The 21,206-nt window shown below is 37.0% G+C and overlaps 2 protein-coding genes across 9 annotated transcripts in view; one reads left to right on the top strand and one right to left on the bottom strand.

Annotated features, from left to right (window-relative positions):
• LOC142352008 (intraflagellar transport protein 172 homolog) overlaps positions 1–21,206 on the bottom strand; it is a 126,754-nt gene that overhangs the window by 49,713 nt on the left and 55,835 nt on the right. For all 3 annotated transcript variants that reach the window (XM_075404331.1, XM_075404332.1, XM_075404333.1), the window contains exon 19: positions 15,220–15,354. In XM_075404331.1, coding sequence (XP_075260446.1) covers positions 15,220–15,354 — 135 coding nt within the window. The remainder of the gene's footprint in view (positions 1–15,219; positions 15,355–21,206) is intronic.
• LOC142351572 (uncharacterized) lies at positions 1,152–12,396 on the top strand. 6 transcript variants are annotated; one of them, XM_075403666.1, is made up of 5 exons: positions 1,152–1,385; positions 1,802–2,066; positions 6,507–6,742; positions 7,555–7,748; positions 10,625–12,396. In XM_075403666.1, the coding sequence occupies exons 2-5, from the start codon at positions 1,840–1,842 to the stop codon at positions 12,338–12,340; spliced, it is 2,373 nt and encodes a 790-aa protein (XP_075259781.1). In that variant the 5' UTR covers positions 1,152–1,385; positions 1,802–1,839; the 3' UTR covers positions 12,341–12,396. The 6 variants fall into 6 exon arrangements, with proteins under 6 accessions (XP_075259781.1, XP_075259782.1, XP_075259783.1 ...); XM_075403667.1 differs by having other exon boundaries at positions 1,788–2,066; XM_075403668.1 differs by having other exon boundaries at positions 1,782–2,066.

The raw sequence follows: 21,206 nt of genomic DNA, 5'->3' as shown, positions 1-21,206 counted from the left end.
CATTCGCAGCTATCGATTCGCGGCCATTAACAGTACAAAAAACAGCAAGTAGACTGTCAGAAGACAGATCAACAGAACAAAGAAAAAACAAATTGTGATATCAAGGAAAATTGACGTAACGCATACAACTCTGACTGATAACTGCATGAAAGAATAAATTTAAGCAGACTTGGAGTGAGCAAGACGTCATATCGTCGAAACAAGAATCAACGCTCAGCTATAGCCCTCTCAGTTGTTACAAATATCGTTTGAGAGTAATTAATACAAAAGAAAATCTGTGAAAGTGATTTCCGCAATTTCGTGCCCCACAACTGAGAAACTTTTGAAAAAAAACTTACCCACATTTACATGCAGGGCACCACCGATTTGTTCACGCGGTTTGTACGTGGAGGTCACATTTATAATGTATTGAAATGGTAGAAATGGATGAAGGCAAGCATAAATGAATAAATTTTCTTAAAAATATGGCAACAATAGACGCTTGTAATGTTATTTGGTAAACGAATAGTATTGTAAAAAGCCTCTCAGTCTCTTTTATCTCGCTATGTAAATCAACTTAACTTGGAAGCTATTGAAACTGAATTAAAACATTTTTTTTATCCGCTGACTGACGGAATCATTTTTTTTATCCACTGACTGACGAAATCAATTTTTTTATCCGCTGACTGACGGAATCAATTCAAAAATATCTCGTTTTAATGACTATTTCCATTTCCCATAAAAGTTTCCAGTTTTTGAATAGGTTTCGCGAGGTTCAAATACAACTATAAGTATGAATAAACAATTAATATTTTAAGAATACCTATCACAATTAAAAGTCAGTCAAAAGCAATACACCAAAACCAATAATTCTACGCAATTTTTCTGAAACCATTTATAAATAGAACCAGAAACAAAAGTTGGGGGCATTGTGTTATTTATACTGTTTTCGGAAAACTTCTTGCCCATTACTTACCGATAGGTAAAACCCAAATATTGTTTGGCTACCGAATTCGAGACTACAAGGTCTTTCAAAGAACGCGATAGATTCCTTTCTAACCCCAATATAGTGATGATCCGAATTGAACTTGGAAAATTTCCTACATTTTTGAGGCTTCGTAAGTCGAGATTCTTATAAAATAGTTAATCAGAAAATGTCCTCGAATTTTTGTTTACTGCAATGCATAGCTTAAATCATGTTCATACGTGGTCTAAAATTTTATTTAGAGACCTCTAACCTGCTGCCCAATACAGGATCTCTCTACAATGACTTCCTCCAATTTCCTCTCGATAGTTTAAAAGTCATTGAAAGCTCAATTCAATTGCCAAAGTGAAGACCATCTTTTCAAACTGAACATGGACTAAGTTCAAACACATTGTTCCTCTATCAAAGCTCATTATCCGGAGTATTAAACTTTAGATCCGGACCTAGAGATCTGTTTCTTCCCCGTGAACACTATTGTTGCTTTCGTAACTTTAGCCAACAATATAGCGCGTACTTTAATTGACAAAATATTGTAAAATTTATTTGGTAGATATAGCCGTTACAAATACTATATACACTCGTTAATGAAAGTAAGCGTTCAATTCGTAAAACTACACGGCGCAAGCGGCCTCTTTTTCAACTTATGTTAGTTAAAATCCTATCGATTTTCAGTCGATTCATAAATTTTATGAGAAACGGGTAAAGGAATGGTAGGGGAAATGCTCTCCCAAAAAGAGACAGTTTTTTTATAAAAATTTGCCAATTAAACGTTTACCTTGGATGATTAAAAATATAACCTATAGAAGGTAGGAAACAGGTCCAGAAAACTGCCAACAGACTCAACTACAGCGCCGAGTGCTTCTAATTACTGCAAAATGGATTCAATATGTTCCAAAGATTCGGCCATTCAGCAATACTGCTCCCCAGACTCGGCAATTATGCGAATAGCGAGCGCAGTCATGGCAACAGTTGGAAGTTGGTTCACCCCGTCGCCTCCTCCCCCACCTCCAAACCCTCTACTTAGCCTGGGAACTTGTGGAGCTATATCTATTGTTGCTGTGCTTATCATTCTTACATTGCTCATGTACATCAGCAAACTCAGGTAATTCAAAATGCTTCAGAGAAGAAAGGTAGAGCATTTAGCCTTTGGACACCCATTAATGTCGTGGTTTCTTTTACTTCCCCCAGCAGAATTAATCACTCTACAATTTTGGAGCTCATGACGTCGAAAAAACAGAATGTGCAGCAAAAGTGTGCTTTTATGGCAATACCTTTCTGCAGAGTAGATTTGAGGGAGGCAAAAAGTCTTTGCAAGGTTTGATTTCAATAGTTGTACGATTGTACGATACAAAGTTGCTTAAGGTGCCTTTTCATGGACATCTACGAGCTTTTCTGTCCAAAACTCTAGTTTTACTTGCGTCGTCTAAATTCCCACCAACTTTACTCTTTTCGAAGCTAGGGATAACAGTTGGGTAGAGGAGAGAAAAAGGCAATTGCTTCTTAATCCAGCTCCAAAAGACACTAATTCTGTTTGCATTTCTAAAATCCCCACCAAATCATTGACAAGTCGGTGTTGAATACACACTTATTTTAAGTAAGTGTATTCAACTGGATGACAAGTCAAATGGAAGACAAATGGCCAATGAATGCATTTGTTGTATTCCAAATCTCACCATTCGCTGAAAACTTAAGTACTAGTTGACAAAGGGCCCGATGGTTGCGAACCATTTTGAAAACATAGCTGGCAAATTGCAGCCGTTGAAGCACACCGGGGTTGAAAAAGAAAAAGAAGAATTTCTGTTTTTAATTGCTCTCAAACGAAGTTTGTAGCAATTATATTAGTCCTGTCGGTCTTTTTTTATGCGATTTTTCGCTTGACCGATTTTTCGTCTGACGCTTTTGACTTTTCGTCCTCAAAAACGGGATAAACAGGTAGCGCCCAGCGGGCATCAAGTGCTCGTCGAGCCTTTGAGCTCTGTTTCAGCTGAAACGGTTTTGGAAACATAACTTAAACTTATGGTGTGAAGGGCGGAAGAGAGGATGAAGACACCCCCACTGTTGAACCCCCGCAACTATTGCCCCCACCCCGCTGTTGCCCCCCACCCCACTAGTTTGTAGCAATTATATTAGTCCTGTCGGTCTTTTTTTATGCGATTTTTCGCTTGACCGATTTTTCGTCTGACGCTTTTGACTTTTCGTCCTCAAAAACGGGATAAACAGGTAGCGCCCAGCGGGCATCAAGTGCTCGTAGAGCCTTTGAGCTCTGTTTCAGCTGAAACGGTTTTGGAAACATAACTTATACTTATGGTGTGAAGGGCGGAAGAGAGGATGAAGACACCCCCACTGTTGACCCCCCGCAACTATTGCCCCCACCCCGCTGTTGCCCCCCACCCCACTGTTGCCAACCCCCTCCCCCATTACACCCCCCCCCCCCCCCCGGGGGCTACGTTCCAACAACCGAACGCTAAAACACGCAATTTTATACTAATTTTAACAATTTTTTTTTCAAGCTTTTTGAAAATTTTTGTCATTTTTTGAGTTCTATCTGTCCTAGGTATCAAGGAACCTCCTATAGGGTTTTATAATAGGTCACTGCAAAGTTTCTAGTGGTAGTGGAATGGTTTCAACAATTTAACATCACGAACTTTAGCATTTTTTTGACAAAACGTGCATATTTTTTTCAATTTTTTCGACATTTAGTTTTCATTATTCAATTTTTTACAGACCCAGGGGCCAGAAAACGTCCTTAAGGGTTTAATAAAAAGTTGCTGAAAAAATTTCATTTGTCATGAAATAGTTTTAAACTTTTTCTTATCACAAATTTTAGCAATTTTTCGTTAAAAATTTCAATCTTTTTTCAAGTTTTTAAAAAATTTTTGTCGGTTTTTAGATTTTTGTCGCCTCAAGAGCCGAGGAACCTTCTCTAAGGTTTGACAATAGGTTACTGTATAGTTTCTAAATGTATTGGAATGTTTCTCAAGATTTCAACACCACGAAATTTAGCATTTTTGTAAACAAAACCTGCAATTTTTCCTCGAATTTTTTTTTTGACATTTATTGTTATTATTCAGGTTTTTCAGCCTAACAAAAAATCTCCGTTAGTGTTTGATAATAAGTTTCTGGAAAATGTTTTTTGGCCGTGGTTTAGTTTTCAACTTTTATTATCACAAATTTTAGCAGTTTTTCATGCAATTTGCAATTTTTTTAAAGTATTTTAAAATGTTTGGTAATTTTTTAGGTTTCTGCAATCTCAAGAGCCACTTAACGTCCTCTAGTTTGATTATAGGTTACCGCATAGCTTCTAGATGTAATAAAGTTTTTAAAGACTTTAATATTAGCAATTTGTAAAATATCCGTTACTTGATTTATTTACTAATAATGATAGAAAACTAAAACTTGAAGAGTCGAATCAAGCTAAAGCTAGCCTTACTAAACCGTGGCTAGCTACGAAGCCAACCACTCGCTGGTCGTTTGAGAGCAATTCGCCCGACGTTAGTCGGTTGTTTTTATTTTTGGTGTCAAAAAGTGTTCTTATTTGGCGTGCAGTTTCATTTAGATTCTAAAATTATAATTAATTGATCTTCTAAACTGAAAGCTAATCAGCCAAATACTAACATTAGCTAAATATCGCTCTGATGAACTTTGATAACCTAATGCACTAAGACTTAATGACCGGGCTTTATCGGTTTATCACGTTTCTTTTGATTTTGCTCTCTTGACATTGACCGTATTCACAACATTGCGTAATTCAATGCATGAAAGAATTGAAAATCCAATCATTAGAAACAGTGAGTGAAATAAGTCGAGAGTTAAACGTGGAAGTCATTAAATCGAGTAACGTGATCAAAAGGTGCGAATTTAAAAAAGAGAGGAGCGCCTAAAAATAGCCGTTGAGAAACCGACGGCGGCTATTAATTATGCTATCAATTTTACAAATTGATTCTGAAACGAAATCTATATCCGTTTAACGACGGCAGCCCCAGCTAGTTGGAGAATTTCTCCACTCTTTTTGAAAAAACCGAACAACGTCGGTCAAGTTTCTCTTGAACGACAGACCGGGATTGATTCTGTTGTAGCATGCTTCAATGACGGTTGGGTTGTGTTGATTGTAGCGCGCTTTAGCTGGGAACATAATTCGACGAATGTGTTAAGTTAATTCCAGAATCTTTATGATAAAAATGAACCAACTAACCTCGGATGAATTGCGCTCGAACGAAAGACGGGGGCGATTTGACTGAGAGGGGACGTAGCTTAGAAATGTTTTATGGGTGCAAAAAAACTTCCCCACTGGAATTCGAAACGACCTCTAGGTTGACAGCCTGTCATCTTAACCACTCAGTTACAATAGCTTTGATTTCATTTCACTCACAGTCGCTTTATATAACGAACTTCATTTTAGAACGAGAGCTATTTATATCAGTCAAAAAAGAAGAACTGAAGTCAGACAGAGTCACTCAAAAAAAGACAGAATATTCTGGAACAAAACCGCAAAAGCATCAGGCAAAAAATTACATGAAAAAAACACACGTGTAAAATAATTGCTTCAAAATTCGCTCGAGAGCAATCTAAAAAAATGCACGCTTTGCAAACATTTTGAAAAAGAGTAAGAATAGAAATTTTGTTAGTGCAAGAGGGCAGATGTAGGGCAAGAACCTCAGACTAATGAGGGCAACTAGAGAAAGCAAGAAACTTCGAAATGCAAATTTTTACTGAGTACGTGTTTTGCTATGTGTAATACATCGAATTCCAAAAAACTGATTAAACTCAGCTGCCTCCATGTTTTAGAGCCTGACTATTTTTACCTTTTATTCTCCAAAATAGCAAAACATAACCGACTAACGTCGGTCGATCTGCTCTCAAACGTCGATAATTGGAAGGGTAAGCTAGCTGCCCTACCTAGTTGTGGAGAGAGAGAGAGAGGAAATTTGGGAGGCGGTGGACAAAATTGAGGGGTCCAAACTTTCAAATCGTAAAATTAGGCCTCAGCAGTTTTGGTGAAGCACAACAATTTTGGTCAAACCGATAATAAAGATAAAAGGAATGCACTACACAAAATCCCGGGCACTACCAGTTTATCTCTGAGCACGAAAAGGTCAAATAGTCAGACAAAAAACTAGCAAAAGAAAAGTCGGAATTAGTACCAAAACTGGCATGAAAACGAACAACATGACAAATATAATTACTACAACTTCGTTTGAGAGCAATAAAAAAAGAAACCAAATTCCACGCTTTTTCATTTGACTTTTACAAGATAACTGCCACTGATTGAGCGTAGCTAAACTAGATCAAATAAAATCAGGTCCTCGAAAATGTTTTAGAAAATGCATAGAAGACGCACATACGTCAACTTAGTAAACACGTAAAACGATTACTCACTCAAGAATTTCTGTACTTACCGAATTAAGCTTAAAAAAAGATACAAATTCTTACTGAAGATCAACTGAGTACACTAATTCTAAGTCGGAGTGTTTTGAAGTTCAGTTATGTTTGTAAGTTGAAGAATTTGATAAAGCCCTTGATACTAGAAAGTGTCTAATTTCAGGAGTGGCAGCGTAGACATAGGTGGTGGTGCTGTACCACAACCAACAGACACCAAAGATGCTTCTACAAATGAAGATGGCCTTATTGGTCAAGTTCAGAATGCGGCTGACCAGCTGAATGAAGTGAAGACATACAGCGGAGAGTTGACTCAGAAGGCTGACAAGTTGATAGAGGGCAAAATGAGTCAATTAGAGGAGGACACAGACGCTACACAGTCACAAATCAAAAAGTTGCAGAGTAAGTTGTGATCCTTTTTAACCTGTGATAAGGATTAAAAACGAGGATTAAAAAAATGCGGGATTAAAAAATGGGTCCATGTCATTATTTGAAGATTCTCATAGATTTCTTTATATATTATCTCTTTGTGCTTGTTATACTTCAACCATAACCTGCGTTTCTCCTGCTGAGAAATTGTCAGTTTTGACGTATTCTTCTAAGCAGTAATCGCTATAGTAGATTTAAAAAAAACGTGGAATGAAAAAATGCGCAATCTGTTTTCACACAATGCGCATAACAAGAGTTTTGAAAAGTTTTAGTAACATTAAAACTTTCAGTTAGCTATCTATAACTATTGTGGCTAATGACGACTCAGACATACGTTTTCCAGTTTTCCATAGCAAAATTGATGATTGAAATTTTCAATTTTCACTGAATTATTTTGACTTTTGCGACTTTCTGCGTCAAAAATGCTTCAATAAATCAACAAAATTGAAATAAATTTATAAAATGGTAAAATCTTGAAAGCCCATGATACACGTAATTCGTTAATCATAAAATCTTAAGACAATCACAGCTTGATCAGAAATAAATTACATCTAAGAATACCTTAGAATACTGTACATTAGGAGCAAACTAAAAATTCTACGAAAAATGTTAATGCTCTTAAATGTAGATGTTCGAAAAAAAAGAATTCAAAGTTCAAATCATGAACAAACTTGCTTCAGCTAAAAAAAAATCCTGTAAATACTCTTCTTCGAGTCGTAAATTGTTACAAAATTGTTTCGAAACTTTGTGTGAGAGCAATTAATAAAACCTTTTTTTATTTACAGACTTGAAGGACAAGAATCTGGCCAAGTCTCGCGAGCTTCAAAACGCACTCGAGAATCTGGACAAAGAACTAGAGAAAAGTGACCAGGAAATAGGATTCCAGGATGATTTCAAAGCCAAAGATGAACTAAACCAGATAGCCAACAAGTCTGATGATTTCAGACCACAAGTCAACAACTTCAAAAACAAGATACAGGTATGAGAACTCTCAGAGCCATAATAAACATGCATCTTCAACTTAAGATTGTAGCACTACATAAAGGAAAACAGAAAGAGGTACTGGAGTGTGAGATTATCAGCAGTAAAACGTAGTTTAATAGTCGCACGAAGCAATAGCTGGAGGCGTTTATTGATCTCTCGCAGTCACAGGCTTGTGATTTGTCTCCATCGATATTCTTGTGACTAATTGACTTTTCATTTTATCGATGACTTCTAAATTTCATTAACTAAAAGACGTCATTTCTCACGTGATGCATATGTGCCGATATTAAATTGTTAGGCCAATAGCGTGATTAGATTTCGGTGAACTACATGAACCAACTTTAATTATTCTACAACTTCCACTTGAGGTTCAAGGAAATGTACCTGACTTTGAGACCATTGATTAAGAGAGTAAAGATTGAAACTTTTCAATTTTTTAAATATCTTGTCACAGGGAAACGGAAAAAGTTCAACGTTTATCACGCATTCTCCATTATTATGAATAGCTACGATTGAGATAGCAGAGCATTCTCCTTCTCTTGGTGTTTTCATAGCTTTTTCGAAACGATAGCTTAGCGGAGCTACTATTGGATTGCTCTTGATTCGAAGAGGAGCATACACGACAAGGAGGATACAACTTGAATAGGAGTATTGGTTTTCTATCAGCAAACAGTTTTTTACAGGAAGTACTGTTGTTCATTCGGCATTGTGACCTAAAAGCGAGAATTATAAAACACCGCGACAAAAAATTTTCTGCTGAGCGAAAGAAGTTTTCTGTTTAATACCCGCGTTGAGTAAAATCACTTTTCGACTTTTAATAGCATTTTGGCCTTTTACAGAGAAAAATTTGCCAACAAATTGACCCTTAAATCGTAGCGTGTTTAATATTTGGAGAAAAAATTTGACTTGTCTGGGATAGTTTTAATCTGCTCTCATTCTGCTCAAATTGCTTTTAAACAGCAGTTGCTCAGCAGAACAATCTAAATAAACAGTCAATACCGAAAAATGAAATAAAAAAAACGGAATAAACCCATAAAGCCCGACTTTAGAGTCCCAATACTTGAATTTTGTTTAACGCAATAATTGTTAACGTGTTGATCCTTTTTTTAATTGAAAAGTCCTATTATTTACGAAATTGGTGGCATTTTCAGTGAATTTTGTCAGTGTTTATCGTGGTATATATATTAATCTGTAATAACGTCATTTGAAGCCCTCCGTAGTCAATTTAGTTACACCCCCCTCCCACTTCCTCCTCCCCCTCCCCCTCCAAACCCCCCCCCCCTCCGACTGAATCAGGCTGTAATATATTCGTGCGTCAACTACTCGTTCGAGAGCAATTTTTCCAGCGTTAGGCGATTACGTTCATGAGTGTTAGTTACCATCTCCAATGCTTTTTGTCACTGATACAAGCCCCTGTATCCTCAAATTATGAAACTGAGTATGCATTCGATCTTTTTGTTCAGTCACTGGAACGTCATTCCGCGTGTGGAACGCCATTTTTAACTCTTATTGGATCATTTTTCAATCGCGTGATTAAGTATGTGATTAGGTATGTTTTGAATTAGGTATTTTTGAATTACCTTTTTGAGACGCAGGTCAACGAAGCAATCGAACTTATTATATGACGTCAAACTGTTCTCAAGATCAGAGACTGTTCATTCATTCGAGCGATTTTCGATGTAATTGAAAGCGTGAGGACAATTTCACACTCATTGCGTGTTTTTTCGTGTCTGATTCTTGAAATGCGTTGCTCTCAAAATGACTTTTCTTTACTCAAAAATTGCTTTTGGACAAATTTCAATTAGCAGAACTGAGTTCAATTGAGGATATCTTAACTTCATTGAAAGTTATTGGAGGTCAGCTTTACCGTGCATGGAGGTCAGCAAGTCTAAATTAATATTAGACAAAACAAGAAAATTGGAGAAAAACTTTCAAAAACGTTTATAGACTACACATTTTAACTCATTTTACACATTTTAACATATATATTATCTGTGCGTTTCGAGCATTTCAAGCTTTAATCTTTTTTGTGCTAATTGCCTCCACTAAAGGGAATATATAACAGCACGACATATTCAGCAAAAAAATGGTTGTGATATATTTCTCTGCAACAGTGATGACTATTTTTGAATTAGTGAACAAAAATTTTTAGAAACTTACATAGACATATCAAGAAGCCTTATTTGGTTGGAATAAACAAAGGTTGGAAGAGAAATTTTTGAAAGATTCAGTTCTCGCAAATTCTCCAATATTTGAAACCCTGATAATCAATACTAATCAAGCAAATACCACATCGAATCACATTGTAATGTAGACAAAACCAAACCTCAATATTTTTTTAATTTTTGAACTTTATGGATGTAAAATGACAAAACAAAAAAATTCAAATTTTCACCTGTGATTTCTTAGACAAGCTGGAACAGCAGCGGGCAATGATGCAATTTTGGATATCATCCATTTTTTGGAAAATGTTTCTGAATTTTTATATATTGCTTACAATGTGACCCGTTCTTATGTGCTCATGTTATTTTGCTCTCCATTGACCTATATACGATTTGGCGTAACATTTCTGCCGGAAAGTAGCTTTGTTTTACTACCGTCATTTTGTTTCATTGCACTAGCTCGATCAAAAAATGACATCATCGCATTAGGATTGCTGTTTTCGCAAATTTTAAATGATTTTATTAAAAAGTGAATTTTAGGACAATAATAAATAATTCAAATTGTTGTTATTGTTATCAACTCGCTCCCCTTTCAAAAGCAAGATCTAGGTAGCTCTTGTGGGGCTAAAAAACATAAAAATTAGAACATTTTTTTTCGCCCATTGAGCAAAAAAAATTTGATTCACCAACAAAGAAGCGTTTATTGCAGGCAAACAGAATGTCCCCAGAAGATCAGCAACGATGCAAACAGCTCCTTTCGGACGTTGAAAAATTTTGCCGTGACAAAATGGGACGACTGCGCCAGATTGAATCTCAACTGGACGACAGCAAATCAAAGCAAGCCAAGCAAAGAGTGAGCCAGGCCATCAAGGCGTTGAGAGACATTCTGGAACAAGTGCAGGACTGGACCTCAGGGGCCGGCGATGCAGACGGATCAAACTTAAGTGACGAAAGCAAGTCACGCGTGAAATATATCGAATCCAAGGCCGATAGCATCAAGGCGAGCACTGAACAGTGGAAGCAACTCTATTTAGACTCTCAGAAGCATTGTCAAGAGAAACACATGAGCAAAGAGTTAGCAAAGAAGAAATGTGGGAAAAGACGCCTTCCATCCCCCGAGCCCTTTGAGCCAGATGGGGAAAAGTATCCCGACATCGAGATCCCGGAAGCTCCAAGGAGGGAAAGAGTATCAGAAGAAAGGGATTCCAAGAAACGGTCAAAATCAAAAGACAAGTCCAAAAAACAGAGCTCGGCTACAGAACATGAAACTACGGATGATGAAAAAAAGCCCAGTGGAAGAGTCACTGGTAAACCTAGTGGTAAATCCAGTGGCAAGTCATTAGCTGATAGCGACGCCAAAGCTGAAGCTCTCACCGGCAAAGCTAGCCGTGGAACACGCAAAGAAATAATCAAGGAAGAAACTGAAGACGAAATGTCATCTTACTCAGACTTAGAAAGTGACACAAATTCCACAGCTAAAGGCAGCACCTCACGTAAAGGCTCCGCTTTATCCGGTTCGAAAAAAGCCAGTGATGCAACTGGATCAAAGAGAGAGTCCAGGAGCATAGTAGCTTCAACCGGATTCAAGAAATCAAGCGCAGTAACCGGAGCTAGAGATGCATCTGCTCCCAGAAAAACCACAGAAACAACCGAGCCGAAACGAGAAAGCGGTGCAGCTGAAGATCGAGATTCTGAGGTTAGTTCTCGAAGTGGCTCGCGGCAATTAAGCGTAATCAGCGAAACCAGAGACGGAACAAGAAAGCCAACTGATGCAACCAATGTCAGTGGTACCCAAAGGTCTTCAACAGCAAGGAATTCCACTACTGCCCAGCGCTCTGGTTCATCTGGAACACAGAGACCGTCGGACGTCACCGGAACCCAACAAACGTCAGCAGCAACTGGTACTCAAAGACCCTCTGGAGTATCTGAAAGCCGGAAACCATCTGGAGTTACAGGTCGGAGTGGATCTCGTCAAGAAACTCAAGACAAAGGATCAAAACCATCAGTTTCTGAGCGTCCAACAGATTACTTTCCAGACGGAGAGACCATTGATGAAACATACGACGACGTAGGACCGAGCGCGACCGATTCCAAAAAAGGCAATGAAGTCAACCGAACGTCGTCCTCGGGAAGTCTGAAAAACCCCAGTGATGCAAAAAAATCAAGTGGTACCAACCCAAAGCAATCTAAGATAATAACCCGCACTTCAGGGGAATCTCTGACCTCTTCCAAAGGCAGCATGAAAAATCCATCCGATGTTAAAAAGTCAAGTGGAGAGGACACGAAGCAAGCTACAATTGTTACGATGTCGAATCGTGCATCGACTGAAGCACCACGAAAGGCTACATCTCAAATGGATGAGGTGAAAGAAGCCTCAGAAGGCACCGAATATGAGTATGAATACGACTATGAGTCGGGCAACTAAGATATGACAAGTATTTTAAAAAGTAATGAAGTATCAACATTGCGCTTTATCTTCTACCTTGTCTTTACATTCAGTTGAGCAATCTCAAACGTGCCCTAAAATTCCTTCAATGGATTAGGTGCACAATCTCATTAAGGGCCAAACACCAAATGAAGATTTTAAGTTACATGTCAACTTATTAGTAGCATTAAATTCAAAGCGACACCACATTTCGCGCATTTTCTTATTGATGTAGCAAACCGTACGGACATTTTCCATTTGAGGGGGTGCCATGCGGAGTTACGGGTGGAGGGGTGGACGAGTCAAATGGTCAGAGAAAAAAGGTGGAGGGGTGGACGAGTCAAACGGTCAAAGGAAAAACCATTAGACCAAAAATTAATAGCACAAAAAATCGCATGAAATTATAAACGGACCAACGGCGGGGAAATTGACTTCGATCGACAAGCGGGACAAATGTATTATGAGGGGGGCTTTAGCCTAGATAATTCGTGGGTGCAAAAAACTCCAACTAAGGAGGTGATTAAATCCGCGAACTTCGGAGTACGAGAGGGACGCATTAACCTAACTAACCGTCTATCAGGGTCTTGAAAAACTGCCCTTACAATCGATTTTGTTTTAGCATCAGACTTAATTTCAGAACGCAATTCAAATCGCTAAATAGTCAAAAAGTCCAGCGTACAAAAGTCACTCAAAGGAAATCGAAAGAATGTTCTAGAGGAAAACGGCCAGGCCGAAGTTTTGTTTCAAAAGACACACGTTTACAGTAAATGCTCCACAATTTTAGAGCTTCAAAATAAGAGCAATTAAAAGACCAGCACGATTAATATAATTGCAACAAACTTCGTTTGACAGCATATAAAAAACTTCATTTGTGTAACACTCAAAATTTGTAACTGTTCCGATCCAACCTTACGGGGGGAAGAACTATATTCCCAATGGTTTATCTTCAGTCAAGGATTGCCGCTATGCCGCGCAGTGTTGTGAGTGGTATCATTAGCAAGCGTAAAAAAACCGGCCAAAAGCAGGAAGATAGCGTCCGTTGACCAGCTTGACGCACATAGGGATTGAAAAAAAAAAGAAAAAAGGTAAAACAGACAGAACTTTCAAAGATAAATTCATAAATTCAAATTTAGTCTGCTGTTTCACATAGATTCTAAAATTCCACTTGATCCAGCTTATAAACTGAAGGCTAAAATGCTTATTACTAATTCCAATTAGCAGGCGCTCAGATGAACGTTGATAACCTAATGCCCGTTTCTTCCCAATTTCCTATTTCGACCTTGAACGTATTCACAACGTAATTCGATGAGTGAAAGAATTTAAAACCCATTCAGTTGAAACAACGAGTGAGGTAAGCCAGAAGTCAAACGTGAAAGTTGTGATTTATATAAAACTTTATCAAAATATAAAGCGAATTAATAAATGGATTGTACCAAAGTAATAGCCGTTGAGAGGCTGACAGCGGCTATTACTCAAAATGTTTTCCAAATAAAATCTCGCTTTTTCCAAAAGTTAACGAGGCTTAAAATAATTTCACATCAGCCTAATTTCCGTTGTTTTTTCAACAATATGATAAAATTGTTGACGATAGCGTTATTGATATAACTTAAGATACACGAGAGTTGATTATTTCTTCGGCCAAAATTTCCGATTACATTTTGCACAAAATATGCTTCTTTAGCCCACTTTGTCCAAATTTAAAAAGACATAAAATCTCTGAAATGATGGCGATTTTTACACCCGCTTCATATGAAAATGTTCCGGATTTAGCAGTTTGCCGGCCTTTCACCAAAGTAAATCAAAATTTATCTCTTATTAAATAGATTCTCTTATTTTAACAAATATTTGCAGCAATTACGTTTTGTAACGGCCGCGCAGCAATTGCAAGGCATTTTGGTCTAATCGTGCGTGGATTTATATAAGTCAAAATAAAGTTGACTAGGGGCAGAATATTATGCACAAACGCACATTACCGAGCCTCCTTGTTAATAAATTAAACAGTTGGGAAAATATCTTCAAACCGAAAGTCAAGTTAGCCACTATTTACTTTTACAAAACAATTAATTGTGTGTTGGTCAATTGCTCTGAAACAAACTTTGTATCAAATTAAAGTTCTAATAGAAAAATCAAATAGTTCAAGCAAAAATTGTGCATATAAAACAAAACTCACAGAAGATCGGAAACCGCAAAGTTGACAAAAATGACCACCTTGAATAATGATCTGCCCGATTATTGAAAAAAAGTCAGTAACTACTCTATATTAGAAAGAGCATATGTTCTTTTAATGTTACAAGGAGATAGAGGGAGGCCCGGAGAGGCAATAGAGACTGTTAAGGTCTGGAAATTTCTCGAAATGACCCGTTCAGAATTAATAATTCCAGCACGTACTAATTACTATACAATAAAAAGAACAAGTGCTGTCTAAATATTAATGCACAGCTCTCGAAAAGCGAAGTTAATATTCGAAGAAAAAGGTGACATTACAAGTCGTGAGCATGTTTAATACTGCTTTAAAAAACCCGTAATTCGCTGCTTAGCTAAAAGCTACGGTTCATTTCCGTTTGTGACTCACGTGAACACGGAATGCCTGAACTTAGTGGGCTTATATCTTTTACAACCCCCCTCCCCCCCCCCCCCACCCCGGCGCACGTGCTATATTTTTACATAGTACCGTGCTATATAACATATAATTTGTAACTGGTGGCGTAAAAAACACTGCACGGGGGGGGGGGGGGGGGGCAAAACAGAATAGATCCCCGAAATCATAATCAATGTAAACATGGGGCATTTTAATGAGAGTCATGAAAACAGATTGTTCACATGGAAAAGGTTATCGAAATAGACAGGGCATCGAAGGTGCATTTAGAATGAGTACTGACCTGTCGCTTCATCATCTGATTGGCTGCTTTGGAAGGCATGCCTGCCTTAACATACTCGAATATTGCACTCTCGTACTGTCCCTCCGACTCGTACAAAGCAGCTATTTTCTCTTGCTGGTGGTGCACCTTCAACCACTAATCAAAAAGTTTGACGATATCAAAACAGCCGATAGATTTCCAAATTAGCTGCGAAATAGATTTCAGTCACAGAACAGATGGCAACAGGTATAAATCTGATCCAAAACTCAATTCAACGCGTATTTTCATATATCCATCGCTTCAAGCCAGCATATGCACTTAAAACTCAAGAGCTTTATGATCAAGTTCAGCACATTTCACGTGGGACTCAGTATGTTATTTGAACATTTCGTTTTGTTAGCTAGTGTATCTACGCGCAGCTTCCAGCTTCAATCAAAAATATAATTTACAACATTATAGAACCGAGATTTCTTACATCTCACCAATAAGGCAAGATCTTGATTTATTGAATCAGTAATCTTTACCAGGGTGGTATAGATCTTAAATATGGTTTGAGAGACGTGTTGGAATGCTTCAGAAAATTTTCGCATCAGTTTAATCCATTTCAAGAGACTGGACAAGCTTCCGGGCCATTTCGGAATGACAACGATGGTTCTTAAAGCAACTGATACTCCTATTCAAGTTCAACATCGTAAAGATAAAAACCAAAATTACAAATTCATGCAGGTGCTTCACTCAAATCTGAGATCTTTGAAACATCGGTGAACTAGAAACTTTAATTCACAGACTCGAAAAAATGCCTGACCTTTTGTGTTTGAGCGAAACTAACTTAGTCGAACAGCGGCGATGACGCCAATATTTTCCTTGTTACAGGCTATCATCAGTATGCGCTATTAAACAAAGGCTCGAAGAGTGGTGTTGTTATGATACAGTTGAAAAGTGATTGTGATTTGATAATATGAACAAAATCCTCTCAACGAAGCTGCTGTTATCGAAACCAATGCTAATAGTTTACGGTTCTTTGTAGCGGAATTATAAAATCAACCTAGCATTTGGAAAAGGACTTCTTAAAGATTTTTGATGATTTCTTGGAGTCATGGAGCAGCAATACAAAACCTTTTATTATCTACGGTGACTTCAATGTCAACATTTTTGAACAAAATCAATGTGTAAACGACTATATGAATATAATCGCTTCAAATGATTTTGTTGGAGTCAACGAGCCCATTAGAGTAACGCATAGTACTTCAACATTCTTCGATCACTTTATTTATCGAAATGAACCTAAGTGTGAAACCGAGGTCCTGCTACATCAAAGCTTCTGAGAATATTACCCGATTCAACTCAGTTGGAGAATTGGAACAAAAACAAATAAAGACTTGTTACATTTTAGAGATACTAAGTCTGAAAGAAAATACAACGAAGTGTACCGATCCTGCAAATGCGTTAAATACCTTCAGTAGAGTGTTTTTGGATGTTACAGACAGAATTGCTCCTTTAAGACACCTGGGTAGAGAGAAACAAAAACAGCCTAAATGATTTAGCAACAAACTGAAAAACCTCAAAAATAAGAAGAACAATGCTCATCGTTATTTGGAAAGGAAGTGATGATAATAGTTGGTTAGAAAAGTTCAAGAGATTAAGCTTTTAAAAAATGTGTTCTGCAGCCAAAAAATTCTATTTCAACATACTTAAATCTCGCCTCGGTATTGAAAGACAAGTCTATAAATTACTAAATGATTTAAGCGGCAAAGTGATAAACAGTTTCAAGGTCCCTGTTCCGGAAAATATGGCTAACAGTATTAATCAGCCGATTGATGTAGATGATGCAATAGCCTTCAATAATTATTTTGCAAATGCTGGGTTTGAAATCAGCAGGCATCCCCCTGCTGAAAATGAACCGGAAGTTCCAATACGTCAACAATCGATGTTTCCGTTTAAAGTTTCAAGAGAGGAAGTTAAAGTCGTAATATCAAATTTGGATAATAAATCATCCTCTGGCGAGGATTTTGTTAATAATCTTTTGGTAAAAATGTCCGCGCCTGTAAATATTGAGTCAATTACATTTTTAATAAATCTTTCCTTCAAAAGGGGCGAATTCGCATAGGAGCTTAAAAAAGCAAAAGTTCCTTTGCAAAAATCTGGTTCAAAATTAGATGAAAAAAATTACAGGCCTATTTCACTACTTATTGCTTGGAGCAAGATTAATGAAAATGTACGTTTAATCGGGTACCCTCTTACTTTGATAGATTTTCTATGTTTTATAGCAGACAATTCGGATTCCGAAACAAACACAGTACAAATGATGCACTTATTGAATTTACGGAAAATTTGAGATCGTTTCTAAAAAAGAAACATTCAGTTTTTTCTTGGATCTGAGGAAAGCTTTTGATACAATTGATCACAAAAAGATGATTAGGAAGCTAGAACGATACGGTCTCAGAGGAAAGGTATTAAAACGGTTTGAATCATACCTCGAGCATAGAGTGCAGCGTGTTCATTTGAACGGAGTTCTCTCGCTGAGGAAGAACTTAAATGTGGTCTACCACAGGGATCTCTATTCTTCGTCCTCGTTAATTCACTGGTACATAAATGATTTACCTTTAACTCGAGGGAAACAAAAAAGGAACCAGTTTGTAAGTATCTAAGGACACTTGTTAATTCAAAACTTTCTTTTGGAAGCCATATTGAAGAAGTTAAAAGGAAGTTAAGTAAGCAATGCGGTATTATCGCAAAACAGACATGTTGTGCCCAGAAAGCTGTTGATAGTATTACGAATCAAACATTAGGCCCATTGTTCAATATGGAGTCTTAGTCTCTGGCTGCTGTAGTTACTCTTTGCTTCTGCCTATTAATCATTTACAGAAAAAATTTTAAAGTTCAATAATTTCAAAAAAAAAAAACGATTGATGTGAAGACATATTCCGGAAGCACTCCATATTGACCGTTTATGAACTGGACGTGTATGAATTGATTAAGTTTTCTATTGAATGAATAGTAAATTCGAATTAACGCTTCCGACCAAAATTAAATTGATGAAGTTCTTCCTTAACAAAAGTTCAAATACAGCTACATATATACTTAATTCACTAGGGCTTTACCAGATAACCCGCTTTTCAGGACGACAGAATATTCTGAAAATCAAAACGATAAAAAAAATGGACTCCAAAAGACACACCAGACTAAGAAAGTTGACATTAAGATAAGAAAAAACAACGAAGTGTACCGATCCTGCAAATGCGTTCAATACCTTCAGTAGTGTGCTTTTGGATGTTACAGACAGATTTGCTCCTTTAAGACACCTGGGTAGAGAGAAACAAAAACAGCCTAAACGTTTTAGCAACAAACTGAAAAACCTCAAAAATAAGAACATTGCTCATCGTTATTTGGAAAGGAAGTGATGATGATAATAGTTGGTTAGAAAAGTTCAAGAGATTAAGCTTAAGCTTTTAAAAACTGTGTTCTGCAGCCAAAAAATTCTATTTGAACATATTTAAATCTCGCCTCGGTATTAAAGACAAGTCTATAAATTACTAAATGATTTAAGCGGCAAAGTGATAAACAGTTTCAAGGTCCCTGTTCCGGAAACTGTCTAACAGTATTAGTCAGCCGATTGATGAAGATAACGCAATAGCCTTCAATACTTATTTTGCAAATGCTGGGTTTGAAATCAGCAAGCATCCCCTTGCTGAAAATGAACCGGAAGTTCCAATACGTCAACAATCGATGTTTCCGTTTAAAGTTTCAAAAGAGGAAGTTAAAGTCGCAATATCAAATTTGGATAATAAATCATCCTCTGGTGAGGATTTTGTTAATAATCTTTTGGTAAAATGTCAGCGCCTGTAAAAACTATTGAGTACATTACATTTTCAATAATTCTTTCATTCAAAAGGGGCGAAATCCCACAGGAGCTTAAAAAACAAAAGTTTTTCCTTGGCACAAATCTGGTTCAAAGCTAGATGAAAAAAACTACAGGCCTAATCCACTACTTATTGTTTGGAGCAAGGTTAATGAAAATGTACGTTTAATCGGGTACACTCTTACTTTGAAAGATTTTCTTTGTTTTATCGCCGACAATTCGGATTCCGAAACAAACACAGTACAAATGACGCACTTATTGAATTTACGGAAAATTTGAGATCGTTTCTAAAAAAGAAACATTCAGTTTTTTCTTGGATCTGAGGAAAGCTTTTGATACAATTGATCACAAAAAGATGATTAGGAAGCTAGAACGATACGGTATCAGAGGAAAGGTATTAAAACGGTTTGAATCATACCTCGAGCATAGAGTGCAATGTGTTCATTTGAACGGAGTTCTCTAGCTGAGGAAGAACTTAAATGTGGTGTACCACAGGGATCTCTATTCTTGGTCCTCGTTAATTCACTATCTACATAAATGATTTACCTTTAACTCGAGGGAAACAAAAAAGGAACCAGTTTGCAGGTATCTAAGAACACTTGTTAATTCAAAACTTTCTTTTGGAAGTCATATTGAAGAAGTTAAAAGGAAGTTAAGTAAGCAATGCAGTATTATCGCAAAACAGACATGTTGTACCCAGAAAGCTGTTGATAGTATTACGAATCAAACGTTAGGCCTATTGTTCAAAATGGAGTCTTAGTCTCTGGCTGCTGTAGTTACTCTTTGCTTCTGCCTATTTATCTTTTACAGAAAAAAATTTTAAAGTTCAATAATTTCAAAAGAAAACCGATTCATGTGAGGACTTATTCCGCAAGCACTCCATATTGACCGTTTATGAACTGGACGTGTATGAATTGATTAAGTTTTCTCTGAAAGCAATCAGTTAACTCCATTGTGAAAATTTTTGTAATGACTTGTTAGTACCTCACACCCTAGAAAGAGAAACTAGGGGATTGGCATTTAAGTTACGCAAACAACCTTTATGCAAAGGAAAAATAGAGCGCTGTTCAATCAAATTTCGTGCAGCAAAGTTATACGATATATTGAAAAGCCTAGAAATTATTCCGGCAGACTTTAAGCGAAATTGCTAATTTTTTCCATATGTTGAAGTGTTCATTTTTAGTTTGCAATCACGAACTCGAAAGATTTGCATTTAATTTTTAATTTTTGTGTCACATTGCCTATCCCAAACAGTGTTAATTTGTATAATTTCTTCGTTTCGAATTATACTAATTGTAGTTTTATTGATAATCAACTCTGGGGTAGACTGAAAAGTGGGCGTCTATTGCCCCGTTGTCTGTCCTCTCCAATGCAATATATTGTGCAGTAATTTTTATATTTTTCATTGGAGAAATTAATTCTTTCTTTCTATTGAATGAATAGTAAATTCGAATTAACGCTTCCGACCACAATTAAATTGATTAATTTCTTCCTTAACAAAAGTTCAAATACAGCTACATATATACTTAATTCACTAGGGCTTTACCAGTTAACCCGTTTTTCAGGACAACAGAACATTCTGAAAATCAAAACGATAAAAAAAATGCACTCCAAAAGACACACCAGACTAAGAAAGTTGACATTAAGATAAGAAAAAACAACGAAGTGTACCGATCCTGCAAATGCGTTAAATACCTTCAGTAGAGTGTTTTTGGATGTTAGAGACAGATTTGCTCCTTTAAGACACCTGGGTAGAGAGAAACAAAAACAGCCTAAATGTTTTAGCAACAAACTGAAAAACCTCAAAAATAAGAACATTGCTCATCGTTATTTGGAAAGGAAGTGATGATGATAATAGTTGGTTAGAAAAGTTCAAGAGATTAAGCTTAAGCTTTTAAAAACTGTGTTCTGCAGCCAAAAAATTCTATTTGAGCATATTTAAATCCCGCCTCTGTAATAAAGACAAGTCTATAAATTACTAAATGATTTAAGCGGCAAAGTGATAAACAGTTGCAAGGTCCCTGTTCCAGAAACTGGCTAACAGTATTAGTCAGCCGATTGATGAAGATAACGCAATAGCCTTCAATAATTATTTTGCAAATGCTGGGTTTGAAATCAGCAATCATCCCCGTGCTGGAAATGAACCGGA

Source organism: Convolutriloba macropyga, chromosome 13 (genome assembly GCF_964194025.1).
Source record: "Convolutriloba macropyga chromosome 13, txConMacr16.3, whole genome shotgun sequence".
Lineage (NCBI taxonomy): Eukaryota > Metazoa > Xenacoelomorpha > Acoela > Convolutidae > Convolutriloba > Convolutriloba macropyga.
The sequence above is the reverse complement of the archived record's forward strand: the minus strand, read 5'-3'. Positions and strand labels throughout refer to the sequence as shown.

Excerpts from the sequence above, each read along its gene's own strand:
- LOC142351572 (XM_075403666.1), top strand. The coding sequence starts at position 1,840 with ATGGATTCAATATGTTCCAAAGATTCGGCCATTCAGCAATACTGCTCC. Across the intron at positions 2,067-6,506 it reads ATGTACATCAGCAAACTCAG|GAGTGGCAGCGTAGACATAG; the intron begins GTAATTCAAAAT and ends GTCTAATTTCAG. Across the intron at positions 6,743-7,554 it reads ACAAATCAAAAAGTTGCAGA|ACTTGAAGGACAAGAATCTG; the intron begins GTAAGTTGTGAT and ends TTTTATTTACAG.